Genomic DNA, 16,064 nt, shown 5'->3' with positions numbered 1-16,064 from the left:
CTTTTTCTTTTTCTTTTTTCTTTCTCTTTCTCTTTTTCTTTTTTCTTTCTCTTTCTCTTTTTCTTTTTTCTTTCTCTTTCTCTTTTTCTTTTCTATTATTTTATTATATCCTGTGGACTTTGAGTGTCGGATCAGTTGCAAGAGTATTTTCTCTGAATTCACTCATCTGAAATCACTTTAGGAAATCCTTAACAAATGAAGTTATATCTATCATTATTGTCACATTATTTGATCTCTTGCCAGCAGAAGACCTGTTACACTCAGTCACAATGAAGCATGAGTCAAATGGATGAAGATATGAGCAGACAGAAAAGTATATGAGAGTTAGACAATAGTGGCTCTGCTCGAGGGAAATACACTCAGATCAGCAGGTAATACCCAGCTCTCAGTACAAGTGACACATTATTTTTTCCTTGAAATGGAGAACAGAGATAGCAAAGGTGATGTGATGCAGAGGAGGGGGAAGGAGTAAAACATTTTAAAACTTCCCTTTTTTATTGCACATCTGATCAAAATTACAAAATTATCATAAAAATTCTTTTAAAATATCCTTTCTTGTATTACTAGGTTTGGGAAGAATTCTAGCAGTGAGATTGCTCCCCCTGTGGAGAACGACTGCCATCTCATGTTAAAAGCACGCACAGCTCAGGACTTGGCCGGCTGTGTTCTTCAGCAGGAAAAAAGGGGGTGGAGACAGCGCAGGAATGGTATGTTCCAAATGGAAATGTTTGTGAAGGCTTCCAAGAAGTTTCTGGTCTTAATAGGGCCAGACACATTTTCAGCAAATGTCTCTGCTTGCTTCAGGACTTTAGTCTGAAGTAAACAAGAGACTTCCAGGAAATGTTCTGCAGCGTGATAGAGACATCAGGCTTGAACTCAACTTCAGAGATCAGCTGACGAAATAGGTCACACAACTGGATGTTGCACAAACAGTTATTATTATTTCAAGTGCTACGTAACATAAGAGACATAACCTTATATGTCACTTATTTATTTTATTCAATTTCATCTATTACTGATGCAATTAACAAATGACTAGGCAATTCAGGAAAAAAAAAATAATGGTGAGCTAGGGAACTGAGACATGCATTAAGTTCTTTTCTTGGATACAAAATTTCTGTGACCAGCCAAAGTCTGGGACACAATCAGAGATCTTCTAGTTGTTCAGTTCTGCTTTATGCTATCCCTGGAGATATCTTACCAACATTCCTTTCTAGATCCCTTGATGATTATAATCTCAATCCTTTCTCTCCTTATCTGAAAAGTGGCTGTATTATTCTGTATTTCACAAGGAGTGTTGCAAACATCAACATGTTAAAGTCTGTGAGGTTTGGGTAGTATAGCAGGAAGAGCTGTGCAGTCACTTCAGATAGATGTTCAGTCTGTGATCTGTGCATACATATCAACATTAACATGTAAAGTAATTATTAACTAAGGTAATAAAAATAAAATAAATAATGACTGCTTATTGTTTGGTATCTGATGTTATTCTTCTTTAATGTTTTCAGTTGCAAAACCTGGGGTACAGACAACACCAGTGTAATTCAACAGTCACTTTGAGTATCTAATTGAATTAAACTTTGAATTGAAGTATTAAAATTTGAATTGAAGTAAACTTTTTGCAGTTAGTCCATAGCAGTGCTCATCCAAGCAGTTTGATGAATATCTATTTGTAATTAATCATATCTCTATGGATCAGGAAAGACTCACAAATTATTTATATCTGAAAAATGGCTTAAATGTTTTAAATCATCTTCTTTAGACTGATCTGATTTTGACAGCAGTGGTAGAAATAATTAATAAGTGATACAATATGAAGGCAACTAAAACATAATTAAACTTTATTTTAACAACAGAACACTTTCTTCTCCTATTGTTTGATTTGTTATTGCACACATCGTAGTTTCAATTCAAATACCAGAGCTTATAACTAATATGATATATAGCAATTTCAGAATTGCTATATATCATATTCAAAACAAGAGTGTACTCCCTCTATATATCCTGTAGAGCATTTAGGGAACTGTAAATACTACCAGTGTATGCTATGCTATCTTTCACTTACATGCAGATTGTGTACATGTAGCCTCTTTTTTTTTTTCTTCTATTGTGAATGGATGGCTGGCGCTTTCCTGGAGTTTGGTTTTAATATTGGTGTAAGACCTTTTCATATTGCTTTTCCTGCTCTGAAAACCTCTGCCATCCCCAGGAAATTTAGGCTGGTGGCAATCAGAATGAGATAGCATCTCCCTGTAGGTATCCAGCACCAGCCTGCAAGGCTCAGCACTTTGATCTTGCTGCATGCTTGGATGTTCAATCTGTGAATCTAGTGATGTGTGTGTATAATAAATGGATCCAGGGATTGCCAATGGTCACTTATCTCAAGGTGTAAAAAGGAACTATCCAAATATTCTGGATCTAGAACTATCTGGAATTTTAGTCTCTTTTTTTCCCTTTCTCATTAGACTAAGGGGATTAATCTGATACTCCTAACCCTGACCACAAGAACTACTCTCTGAATGTTACTATTCTGAATTTTACTGCCATTCAGTGAACGTAAGCACTAGTGTCCTGCAAAGACTGGCTGGACGTCCTTGTCTTCGGCAGATGTCTGCAGTTTTTCTTTAGTCGCTGGATCCAGGTCTAGCATTTTCTGCCCTGCCCTGGCAACAGTGAACCTGCTCGTGTGTAGAGCTTCATCGTAGACTGGAGGAGTGTCTGATGCTGTCAGGGGTGGCGTGCCCTGCACAGTGTTGTGGGAGTGTGCCACTGCTAGTATCCTCCTGGCGGCTGGCCCAAATACCGAATGGAGAGCTGAAAGGGAGGAGACAGAAGCTATTTCCCTCATCCTGAAAGCACTGTACAATTAAAGTGGGACATTGCAGTGCACAAGCTTTTCTCTCCCCATGGCCAGAATGTTTTCCTGCCCCTTGGTCCTCCCATAAAAGGAGGAATGAAGCCCCATCAGCAACATCCCATAATTACTCTTTTCTCTAATGCCATCCAGGATCTTGCTGCTGCCCTTAGTCCACCCAAACATGTCTTACGAACAGTTCATCATCTGACCATATTTGCTACATAAGGCCTGGTGAATACCTGAATTTATAGTATTTACAGATGCCACATTCCCAGCACCCTGCCTAGGACATCCTTCTGCCAGCCCATTGGAGGACTTCATATGCCTGTCTGGGCATTTTATGGTGCAACCCACACAGTGGGATGTTGTGAGGTGCCCAGTATCTGGCAAAGCCCACTCACATGTAATGGTGCTCTGGAGAGTGCTGTCGTGATCAAAAGCAATGACAGTGACCTCATAGGGTTGAGGACCTGATTCCTCCCCAGCCTGACGGCAGTGAGTGAAACAGCATCTCATGCAGACAGAAACCAAGCCGCACAGCAGCAGCAGTCCACCAATCACAACCACCAGCCTAGAAGAAGAGAGAAAACTGGATATGGACAGAAAGATATTTTTTTTTGAGGGGGCATATTAAAATCTCTCCTTGCTAACGTCAAAGCTAGACACAATTGTTTAGAGCCTTTTTCAATAGAGTTTGACATCTCCAGAGAAGGGGATGCCACGTCTCTTTCAAGCACCAGTTCCTGTGTGACATTACCTTGAGGTAAGCATTTTGTCTTTGTCTAACCAGTTTCCCTGCATGCAGTTTGGTCCATGACCTCAGATCCTTTTGCTGTGCACCTCTGAGGAAAATCTGGCTCTATCTTCAATCTAGACCTACCTTAGTTAGTGGAAAACATCATTTGAGTTCCTTTCTCCCTACCTCTTAGCCTCCTCCAGGATGGATAAACCTAGTTCCTCCTCATACATCATGTCCCCTAGCCAGTTTGTTGTATCTAGTTGTTGTTGCCCCTGCTTGTCAACATCTCTTTCTAACTGGGGAAACAAAAGTGAGCTAGCTATTCCAGGAGTGTCCTTATGAGTTACAAGTGGAGGGGAAAAATCATAACTCTCAATGTTCTAGCTTCACTCTTACTAATGCAGCCTTGTAGATGCCCAACAACTGCAATTCTTTTTAATCTCATACTGAATTACTAAGGAATCAGAATGAAATTATTAAAAATGGGCCTTTTAAAAGGCATATAATGACACAAAGGCTTTATTAATATTATACTTACAACTATACATGACACTGAAAAAATGCCTGTGATGGCAATTTAGTGTTTGCCAAAGACAACATAATGACTATGGTGGTGCCTTGCTACTGTAGAGCATTTACAGGGCAGAGAGGTAAAGTGGAGAGTAGCATCACACTTGAGTGAGTTACAAGATCCCATTTAATCCCACTATTTGCTGCTAGAATTGCCCAGTGATGCACATATTTTAAGTAATCACAAGCCATCTTACCAAATATACCAGAGACGGATCCACTCAGTACCTGAACAGCTGAGGAGAAAGAAATAGTTAGACATAGAACAACAAAATAGGAAGATCTCCCACTGCGTTCTCTACCAGCTCCCCTCACACTCCAGCTTGTAAGTGACACAAATGATGAGAAACCCACAGTTCTCATTTTGTATAGGGGACAGTTGTCCAACCTCATCAATCTTCCTGTTAGAAGTGAGTTCTTCTCTTTGGCTTTATCTCTTGTTAACCTGATATTTGAGCTTAACCAAGTCTCTTTTCATGCCTTAGCAATCTATATCATGTACTCTCTAAACTTCCTTATCATAATATGTTTTTTTCACCATTTAGTCTGTCAAATACTATTGTTTTACTTTTTTTTTTTTTTTCCTCCTGAATTTCTTTTTTATTTCTTTCTGGCCCTATACTGTGGGCATATTCTGGATGCTGTGTTGTATGTTCCTTTTGTTTCAGTCAGCAGACCTTTCCCGTGCATTTTTGAAATGTATTTCTTTAATCAAAACAGAATCCTCATTTTTCCTTCCCCCGGGGGGGGCCCCCCCCCCCTTTTTTTTAAGAGTAGGTAGAATAAAGTCAAATTTTTTCTTAATCTCCAGTCTGAACCCTCCCTGATGCAGATTTGAGCCATTCCTGCATCTCCTTAATTTGTCTTAATTTCTTTTATTCTTACAAATGACATCATCAAGGCAGTATATTTAAAAAAACAAATCTTCAAGGAATGGTCACTTCCAAATTCATAACCTCAGCCAATCAAAATTACGCCAGAATGTTCTTTATCATAACAGTTATCCAAATAGGAAGCAGAAATGGTACTTCAGGATCAGTGTGTTGAAGAGGTAGCAATCAATGCATCTCACCTTGAAAGCAAGGGACATTTTATCTAAGTTTTCAACAGTTACAGTGTTTCTGGAAAATGTCTGCCACCATGTCATAACAGTTATGTCTTTTGTCCTTCATTGTTTTCTTAAAAGAGTGCAATACCTACGAATACTCACAATTCAGCATTGAGACACCCTTCCTCACTTCTTACTTTGGGAAACTAGAAGGAGAAAACAAGATATGCAACCTGTATCTTTGTTACATAGACTGTTAGCAGTCTGAATTACCTATAAAAATGATTTACTATTATCTTCAATAATTTTCTCGTATATTCTGCTCTAGATTTGAAGTTACTGTGATACCAACCACACCATTTTCACATCTTCACATAGTCAATAAAATCCTACTCAACATTGTTCCCAGTGAAGACCCCAACTTCCTTCAGGCTGATCACAACTTTCCTTTTCCCCACCAAAAACTGTTACACTACACATATAAATTGTTCTCAGTGCTCAAATATTTGAAGCCCTAAAAACTCCTGTTACATATTACGCTCCTACGCTTCCTGTTCTGCCTTGGTACCTTGATTTCTGTGTTACCATCCCTGGAATTACAGCAAGTATTCTGTCTCCATGCCTATGCCCAACTCTTTCTAGTATTGCAGAAATTCCTGTTATCATCAGTTGCTAACACTCCTCCAGCTTTCCCACATAACTTCACAGCACAGACCGTGTTAAAAAGAACTTGATGTGACTTACCCATAAGAAAAATCCTAAAACAAAGCAGATAATGACTGAGTTATGCATCCCCATGGGGCAGATCTGTGGCCTTTTGCTGTCTCAAGCTATTCAGTATCTTTTCTCCTTCCTAGCTTCTGTTCATCCTCTCCAGTCCACTGATTAGGAGAAGGAGCAGATTCCTTCTTGTTTGTTGAATCCCATCTCTTCTTCCCACTCTAGTTCTTTCTGTCTGCCTCTGGGTCTGTACCTGGTCTCTGCTCTCGAAGTTTTAGCTTCCCTCTTTTTTTCTCTTTGTCACTGACAGCTCTTGTTTGTTTCTGCCTGTCTCCTTTGGTTATTTTCTTGGTACGTGTCGTTCCCTCTTTTGAAGGGATCTCTAAAACCTTCCAGTCAGATCAGGAGAAAAGTGGTGGCTACGAGTTTGTTCTTTAGATGTTGAACTAGCTCAGTAAAGGGCATCAAGAGATCTCTGCAGACCTGACCCTGCACTTCTATGAGCAGAAAGGGTCTGAGTTTGTTCATTCCAAATCATTCTTTTCTCCACCCCTACCCTAAGGGTGAATGGATTGAAGGTCATGTTACTGACCTGCTTAATTGGAGGTCAGATTATTCTCTCTCCTCCAGGACCTTTTCTACCCCTGCACTCATGTTGTCCTACTTCTGTAAGGTTCAATCTACTGAAATTGGCCATGTGATCAGTGTCTGCAGTATGCTGCAAGTGGGATATTCCTGCTGAAATGAAAGCATTTGCAATATAATAAGTACTTTTGTACTGAATGATATATGTGTGTATGTATACAGTGCCTACTGTATTTTCAATTTTAAGGCTCTGCCACCAGCCCTGTTGTCTCCTGCTATGGCAGTCCTTCAACAACCAGTCTGCTCACTTCTCTCTTACAGGCCCCAGTCCTGAAGTTCTGTGCGGGCAGACAAATCCCCCCAAATGCTCTGCTACGCAGGGTATACATGCCAATTCTCTTATCACAGATGCTATGTATGTATCCTGCAGCTAACAAGAACATTCAGTTCAACAACCCAAAAGTTTTCTTTCATTTATACAACTGCTTGGTATTTCTCTTACTTCTCATGACCACTAAGGATAGTACTTTTTAAAAATTGTGTTCACTTTCTCTTCTGAATAGCTAAGATAGAAAAAAAAATGTTCTATAATAATGTGTTACTATTTGTGTTTGGAAACTGCCTGGGACTGGTGTATATGTTAAAGGCAGGATAGCATCTATAGAGACATATTGCTCAATGTTGCAATTACATTAATCTAGTGAATCATTAGCCTTGTTGATGCATTTCAGAGTTGCAGAGCAGAACCAATGGATTCATGAATGTTATGTGTTCTCACAAGGAGGCTAAAAACCATTTACCACTCTCTAATTATAAAAGTAGTGATGCAGTGTAACCATGCATTAGCATGAACTGCTTTTTTTCTTTTTTTTTTCTTTTTCTTTTTTTTTTTTTCTTTTATTTTTTTTCCCCTCTCATTACTTTTGCTTCAAAACTAGTCTGATACTGAAAGGTTTCTGTGTTTTGGTAGACAAATAAGAAACAGGAGTGTGAGTGATTGATTTTGTATTTATGTAGCATATGGATAATATTCTTTTTTCTCTCTCTTCTTAAATTCTTTTGTGTATTATAGGAATTCCAGTAGAAAATATTCCTACCCATAGAAGAGGAGTTGGAAACAGATGATTTTAAGGTCTTTTTCAACTCAAACAATTTAATGTTTCTATGAATCTATGATTTATAAAAGAAAAAAAAAACAACAATGAAGAAATGTAAAATAGCTTTTCTTGTATGTACAGCCTTTGAAACTGATGGGATTCAATGTAGAAAAGAAGTGCAAATTATCCACGTTTTTCAGGGGATTTTTTCTCATATTTCAATAAGTTACCACCAGCTTTTTAGCTGAAATTTAGAGGTTCAAATGCTAGAAAAATCAATTTGAAAAAAAAAAAATCAGATAAAATGATTAAGCAATTCTAAAGAAATAGTATCAATGCAGTATGAAGTAACCCCTCCCAAAAGTATACCGTAACTCATTCTTCTTAAGATTTATTGATGATTCTGTTTCTATTTATATGGCAATGCCATTAATACTGTGCTGCCAGAAATTTATCTCCTGTCTTGCTAGCCTGCCACCCAATGATTCTTTAAATTTCTTCACTGTCTCTTGCTGTTTTGCCTCAGTTATCTCTCTATTTTGTCTTTATTTTATACTGAAGTAAATGTTTGCTTTATATTTTCCCTTACTGCCTTTCAAAAGGTTTTAAAAATATGATCAGACTCCTACAGATTTGCTAAAACAAACACAAATACCCCATAATTGACTTTTCGCAGTTCTTTACCACTGTTTGAAATCTAAGATTCCATGCCATAGTAATCCATGTGATTTCCATGTGTCCTTCCCTGGATACCAGTCAAAGGATACCTGAGTGTGGGCAGAATATGCTTGTGTCTTCTGTCAGCGAACATGTTCTGGTTTTATCAAGGGGTGGATGTCAAGGCTGTTCTTTTATTTATTAGGTAGCATGATCTTAAATGGGAATAAAACTTAAAGCACTGGAAACATGCCACAGTACTGTTCTCAGAGTTTGTCGAGAAATTACTGCTTACTCTAATAAGGAGTATTACATTAAAGCCAACTTCACAGAATCACAGAATCACAGAATTGTAGGGGTTGGAAGGGACCTCCTGAGATCATCGAGTCCAACCCCCCTGGCAAAGCAGGTTCCCTACACCAGGTAGCACAGGTAGGCATCCAGGCAGGTCTTGAACATCTCCAGAGAAGGAGACTCCACCACCTCCCTGGGCAGCCTGTTCCAGTGCTCCGTCACCCTCACTGTAAAGAAGTTCTTGCGCACATTTGTGTGGAACTTCCTATGCTGCAGTTTCCGGCCGTTTCCCCTTGTCCTGTCTCCACTCACCACTGAAAAGAGTCCGTCCTTGCCATTCTGCCCCCCACACCTTAGATATTTATAGACCTGGATCAGGTTCCCTCTCAGTCTCCTTTTCTCAAGGCTGAACAGACCCAGTTCACTCAGCCTTTCTTCATAGGAGAGATGCTCCAGGCCCTTCACCATCTTCGTGGCCCTCCGCTGGACTCTTTCCAAGAGATCCCTGTCTTTTTTGTACTGGGGAGCCCAGAACTGGACGCAGTACTCCAGATGAGGTCTTACCAGGGCAGAGTAGAGGGGGAGGATCACCTCCTTTGACCTGCTGGCCACGCTCTTTTTAATGCACCCCAGTAAGCCATTGGCCTTTTTGGCCACAAGGGCACACTGCTGGCTCATGGCCAACCTGTCATCCACCAGGACACCCAGGTCCCTTTCTGCAGAGCTCCCCTCCAGCAGGTCATCCCCCAACCTGTACTGGTGCATGGAATTATTCCTCCCCAGATGCAAGACTCTACACTTGCTTTTGTTAAACCTCATCCGGTTTTTTTCTGCCCAGCTCTCCAGCCTATCCAGGTCTTGCTGAATGGCAACACAGCCTTCAGGCGTGTCAGCCAATCCTCCCAATTTCATATCATCGGCAAACTTGCTGAGGGTGGCCATTATCCCCTCATCAAGGTCATTGATGAAGATGTTGAACAAGACCGGACCCAGCACAGACCCCTGAGGAACACCGCTAGTTACAGGCCTCCAACCGGACTCTGCACCGCCAACAACGACCCTCTGCACTCTGCCAGTCAGCCAGTTCTCAACCCACCTCACTGTCCACTCATCTATCCCACACTTCCTCAGCTTTGTTATAAGGACGTCATGGGGGACAGTATCAAATGCCTTGCTGAAATCAAGGTAGACTACATCCACTGCTCTCCCCCTATCCACCCAGCCAGAGACAACATCATAGAAGGCTACCAGGTTGGTCAAGCACGACCTCCCCCTTGTGAACCCGTGCTGACTACTCCTGATAACCTCCTCTTCTTCCAGTTGTCTGGAGATGACATCCAGTACAAGCTGTTCCATCACCTTTCCAGGGACAGAGGTGAGGCTGACTGGCCTATAATTGCCTGGGTCTTCCTTCTTGCCTTTGTTGAAGACCGGGGTGACGTTGGCTATCTTCCAGTCTTCAGGCACCTTCCCCGTCTTCCAAGACTTCTCAAAGATGACCGAAAGCGGTTCAGCAATCACCTCTGCCAGCTCCTTCAGCACCCGTGGATGAATCCCATCGGGTCCCATGGATTTCTGAACATTGATGTTGCCTAGGCGCTCCCGGACCACCTCTTCCCTGACAGAAGGGGGGTCTTCCATTCCCCAGATCCTCTCACTAATCTCCAGGGTCTCAGATTCCCGAGGGGGAGCTTTTTCACTGAAGACAGAAGCAAAGAAGGCATTCAGTATCTCCGCCTTCTCAGCATCCCCCGTTACCAGAACATCCCCGACTTGATTAGTCATACCAAAAACTTCCCCAGAGGCATTTAGAAATGTAAAATATGGAACACATTTGGGACTCACGAGGCCTCCCTGATACTTTTGCCATTGTGGCAAGTCATTATGAAGACTTTTTTTTTTATATTTTATGATGAATAATGGTAATCTGAAAAGGTTCTGTTGCTTACAAAGCAAAAATAGATTTTTATTGAATGAACTATGTGCAAAGAAGCTTCTACATTTCATTCTCTTTGCATAGAATTATTATGAGAAGGTATGACAGAAGATTCACAAGCATCATCTTATTGAGGAAAAAACAAGACACTCTTGGAAATTAGCATTTATTGGTCTATTTGTGTCTGCCCAGATGAGACAGTCCAAGTCACTGTGCTCATTTTTTCCTCTTTAAGATAAGTCTGGGTCCTGGTGCTAATTGGTGCTCTCCTTTTGTCCCAGAGATTTACACACAGATGGTGAGACCAGCAGTACTTGGACTGAATGCAGTAGAGTGCCATATACAATAACTCAGAAACTAGTTAAGTTTCTCCACCATATGTCCATGCACCTGAAGTTTGAAAGTACATGGAGCAGACTCTCAAGCTGTGTCTCAGTGGCAACCTTAGCACAACGATATGCCGCTCTGCTCCATTAATCATCCTTGCTAGAAGGAGGGAATTATCACATGTCACGTGTAACTGAGCCTAGATTGCTGCTGGGCCTGAGCTAGTGTAGGAGCACAGTGTTGTTCTCTGGTATGTAAGTATTCCACCTGACTCCCCATTAGTTCACTTGATTTTTTCAGCTCACTGCCTTTTACAGTGCAGACATACTTGGAACAACAGTTGAGAAACCTGGATTCATTCATGTCCCAGTAATGGACAGTGGCTGTGACAAGAATATGTGCTTCCCCTTCAGGACAAGCATGATGTGCTCATAAGCAATAAGCAACAGGGATAAGTTATAGTTTCCACTTCATTTTACCTTCATTCCTCTTAACCATCTTAGAAAGCCCTTCTAGATAAAATTTTCTGGACATTAATCACTGCAGAATAAAGCCAGAAGGCAAATGTCCTTGCTACTGAAAAACATCAAGTAATTGTTTAGACATAATCTAAAAGTATCATCAGTTCCTCTTCGCCTTTTCTCTTCCTTCTTTTTATTTCCAGAAAAAAGGACTTATTCTCCAAACTGGGTAACTATGCATTTGTTCCAAGAATTGAGAATTGGTGATTTCTATGCATATACATGAAAGTAAAACACTATTCTGGGATTGTTTTAGCTTCTGGTGAGTGTGTGAGTTCACAACCTCTGGCATTTCTGTGTTATGAAATCCTTTAAAATAAGCAAAAAAATAAAAATAAAAAAACATGACTTCTATATGAATAATTCTCTCAAATCCCAATGACATTGGCCATTCATTTAATCCCAATCAGAATCTTTTGTCTACTTTTCTTGTGGGAAGTCCGAAACCTTTGATTCCTCTTGCAGCCTTGCCAGAAATAACTACAGAAGTGACATGTGATATACAGACCTGAGGTTTGTGACACTGGAAAGAATTACAGATCAAGGATGTCCAGACTGCCAGAGCAAAAGGTAGCAGTGGTGGCTGGGGGCAGTTGTGCACAGGGAAAACTTTCACTGTGGAAAACAATTTTTACATGGCACTCAGAGGAGATTGTCACCTACATATTTCAGGTCAGATTCTGGGATCCCTTTGGATTCAAAACTTCAAAGAAATTGGAGGGACAGAGAAAAGGGAGGAGATTAAAAAGAATGGATGTTTGAAGAAATTGGAAAAACTGTTCAGATATGAGAGAGATAATTAAGACTGTGGGAGGCAGTTAAGTAAAAATGAACGTGTTCACGCTACTTATTAAGTGACATCTCTTGCAAGTAATTTACCTAAGGGACCTTGTAAAGTTTTTTTTACTTTGTTCATTTTAATCTGACTAACTGAAGTAAATGCTAAGGAAAGAAACAGCTTACCTCTCAAGAAGGAATGGATAGACAAATAAGTTTGTGTGCTTAAAAATCATAAATAGTATGCTGTGTAGCTCACAGAGGATACAAAGGAAGGTAGGAATGTGACTAATCCCATGTCTGTATTCTGTACTTTACATACAAGTGTAAAGAGTTGATTTAGAATTGTTGTGTATGAAGTATAACAGGAAGAAAGTGAGATTTTACATCCATCATGAATAACCAGATGAATTTATTAGGCTAGCAGATTGAAGGGCAGATTGAAGGAAATTTTCCTTTATTGACTATTCTACTCAGCGATCTTCTCATTTTCGCTTTTGAGTGATCCTTGTATTTTGTACTTGAAGGCTGAAACTGAAATCCCAGTAGGGCTCTTGTCAGCTGTTAGGTTAGAGGGTTACAGGACACAGGAGATAGAAGGCAGAAGTGCCACAGGTGAGTATCCCATCTGTGTCTGTTAGTGACTTAAACATAATGTAAGCAATTGTCACTGAAGGGTTGTGCTGGAGTCTAGTAAAAGAATACAAAAGTCATAAATTGGAATAAGCTCTTTTCTCTCTGTTCTGGGACTCTGCACTCATTTAAGTTCTCTGCGTTTGCCCACTCTACAAGAATGGTGTGTGTGTTTCCATGTATGGGACTGTGTTTATTTGCAACTGAAGGTATATAGTTTTGCTCCCATCTATGCCCTAATTTCAGATTATTATTTTTTTTTTTTTGTAGTGACCTCAGTGGTGAGTATTTCTGAAGTTATTTTCTGGAGAAGAAAATTAACTCCTAGTTTGGCAGGTTAGGCATTCAAAAGCTAAAATACACCAATACCCAGCTGTGTATTAACATTTTAACCATCTTTTGAACACAAATACTTTCTTGATGGTATCTTCACGTGTGTAAAATTGTTTTGCCAGTGGATGAGGTCAGTACAAAGGTCACAGACACCAAGGTAAAGAAATACGTTAATCTTAAGTGTTAAACAGTGAGATAATAAGTGAAACAATACAACAAGAACAAAACAGAACAAGGCAATGCACCTAACCACTACCATATGAGGATAGTATAGTGATTAAGAAAGATACATCACCAGTTGCCCTAATACTTTACCATCATCCAGATCCACAGTTGCTGGGGAGCCCTGGTAGCAGTGAGGATTTGGAGAGCTTTTCCTGGCAACTGGGAGTGTGTCTGTGCATAGATGAGGTCTTCACTGCAACCAGGGCATTAATCATCATCAGAAGACAGATTTTCCTTGAAATCACCAAAATGACCACAATAGTCATTTCAGCATTGAAATATCTAGACAGAATAAAGTTCAATAGAAACTTTTATCCTAAAAGGTTCATCAAATAACAAAAACAACAAAAATGCTTATTCTTTTATTTTAGAAGCTCGTTTAACAAACATTTTATTGGGTAGAAGGATGAAAGTAACCCCTTGTAAAATAACCAGCATCAATGTCTACATTATCTGTTCTTGTGCAAACTAATACAGATATTCATTTCCTCTTCAGTAGTTCTTTGTCCACCAGTCAGTGCCCATATACAAGCCTATCTTATGGGAACTTCCTTCGATAGACTAGGACTGAAATTGAGTTTTTAACTTTGAGCCGTAAAAACAGTGATACAGGGGAAGCAGACACTCATGTTGGGTTAAATGCTGGCTATTTTGATTCAGTCAACCTCTCCTGCAGCCAAAGAAGCATCTGTCCTAACCTTATACTTTTCAGTCGTGTCTTAGTAAACGTGATTTGATTTGCCCTCACTTAGCATGAGCCAGATGACACTATTTAACTGATTTATAGTGATAAAAAGATTTTTATCTGATCACATAAAGAGAAAAAAAAGTCCCTAATATTAAATCCTCATAATGTTCTCACTTATACTGACTTCCCCTTGTAACTTTCCTCAATGCATTCTTGATGCAAAGGTGTAGAAGAAAAGAATTAGTTACAATTGCAAATTGGATGCTTTGAGTAACATGTTGAAATTTTCTGAGGCAGAGTGGTTACTCACAGTCATACATTCAGGATAGGGGTGTCAGAGGCTTTCTGAGAGCTGGTACCACCAAGAGCCTTTGATAAAATTGGAGGTGGGACCCAAGAAAGAAAACGTTGTATTTTCAGTAGGTAATAGGGCAGTCTTTAGCTTATAAAATACTGGGACTAAATTTGACTGGAAGTACTTTAAAAATAACAGGGTAGAAGGATCAGGGATGATAGTTTCACTTTCTGAGGCTGCTGAATTAAAATGGGAAGATAAAATAGTTGCAGGACAGTTGTGTATGCCTGAAGCAAGGACAAATTTATTAGGAAGGGATTTAATAGTTAAATTAGAATTGCAGTTGAGAACCTGTGAAACAGGATTAAGTGTTTCAATGAATTTAGACAGATAATGAGAAAGAAATAGATCCAAAAGTATGTGTGGGAGAAGGAAACTAGAAGGGACTGAAAACTACTCTCTTAAAAATAATTGCTCAGGAGGGGAGTGAAGCAGTGAAACAGCAACAATATCCCATACCTTTAGAAGGGAAAATGGGTCTAAAAGCTGTGGTACAAACACTACTGACAAGTGGTCTTTTGGAACCTCGGTGTGTTGAAACATAACACTCCGATTTTGCCAGTGTGAAAGGCAGAGGGCATATCCAGGCCAGGGCAGCTAAATAAAAAATAAGATAGTCCTCAAGCGCTACCCTGTGGTTCACAATCCCTACACTCTTAAGATTCTACATGACTATAAATCGTTTAGAGCAAAAGATTTGAAAGGTACTTTCTGGATCTGTCCCTTGGATCCAGAAAGCGGAGATCTTTTTGCATTTGAACGGGAAGACCCAGGATCAGGACAAAAACAACAATGTGGGTGGGCTGTTTCGTCCCAAGGATTCACCTAATTTATTTGGATAAATTTTAGAAGGAGTAATATTGTTGTATTATGTAGATGATTTGTTAATCTGTGGGGCAGAGAAATCAAAACGGAAAGAAAAATAAACTCCTAAATTTCTTAGGAGAGCAGGGACTGAGGGTGTCCAAAAATAAGCTCCAGTATGTGGAGAAAGAAGTCAAGTATCTTGGACACTTAATTTCAGAGACTCATAGAATCTTAGAATATCCAAGATTGGAAAAGACCTCTAAGATCACCCAGTCTTACTGTCCTCCAATCACCAATATTTCCCACTAAACCGTACTCCTCAGTACATTTAAATATTTCTTGTACACCTCCAGAGTAGGTGACTCCACCACGTCCTTGGGCAGGCAGCCCATTCCAGCACCTGATCACTCTCTCATAGAACAAGAATTTCCTAACGTCCAGCTGAATCTCCCCTGGTGCAACTTGAGGCCATTCCCTCTTGTTCTATTGCTAATTACACAGAAGAAGAGACTGACCCCCACTTCACCACAATCTCCCTTCAGGTAGTTGTAGAGAGCTCTAAGGTCACCTCTGAACCTCCTCTTCTCCAGATTAAACAGTCCCAGCTCCCTCAGCCACTTCTCATGAGGCTTGTGCACCTCATGAGGGGACAGACTGCTTCTGCACCTTCAAGACTCCCTTCTTGAGGAGCAACCAGCCTTCCTGGGTCTCTTTATCCTTCAGGACTGAATCCCAAGGCTCTCTCCATACCAGTGTCCTGAACAGTTCAAAGTCTGCCCTCTAAAGGTCCAGTAGGTCTCCTCCTGACTTCACCAAGGCTAGAGAACTCTACCATTTCATGGTCATTCTGTTCAAGACAGTTCCCAACCTTCACATCTCCCACCAGTCCTTCTCT

The 16,064-nt window shown here is 40.2% G+C and overlaps 1 protein-coding gene across 2 annotated transcripts; it reads right to left on the bottom strand.

The window, feature by feature from the left end:
• Positions 1-1,929: 1,929 nt before the first annotated feature.
• On the bottom strand, positions 1,930-6,407 carry TMEM52B (transmembrane protein 52B). 2 transcript variants are annotated; one of them, XM_042867956.1, is made up of 5 exons: positions 5,959-6,407; positions 5,377-5,420; positions 4,364-4,402; positions 3,259-3,446; positions 1,930-2,814 (listed from the first exon to the last, which is right to left on the bottom strand). In XM_042867956.1, exons 1-5 carry the CDS (start codon positions 6,010-6,012, stop codon positions 2,564-2,566), a joined length of 576 nt encoding a protein of 191 aa, XP_042723890.1. In that variant the 5' UTR covers positions 6,013-6,407; the 3' UTR covers positions 1,930-2,563. The 2 variants fall into 2 exon arrangements, with proteins under 2 accessions (XP_042723890.1, XP_042723891.1); XM_042867957.1 differs by having other exon boundaries at positions 3,259-3,428.
• Between the last annotated feature and the right edge of the window lie 9,657 nt (positions 6,408-16,064).

This window comes from Lagopus leucura, unplaced genomic scaffold (assembly GCF_019238085.1).
Source record: "Lagopus leucura isolate 7727_CA_CO unplaced genomic scaffold, USGS_WTPT01 Super-Scaffold_100001, whole genome shotgun sequence".
Lineage (NCBI taxonomy): Eukaryota > Metazoa > Chordata > Aves > Galliformes > Phasianidae > Lagopus > Lagopus leucura.
The sequence above is the reverse complement of the archived record's forward strand: the minus strand, read 5'-3'. Positions and strand labels throughout refer to the sequence as shown.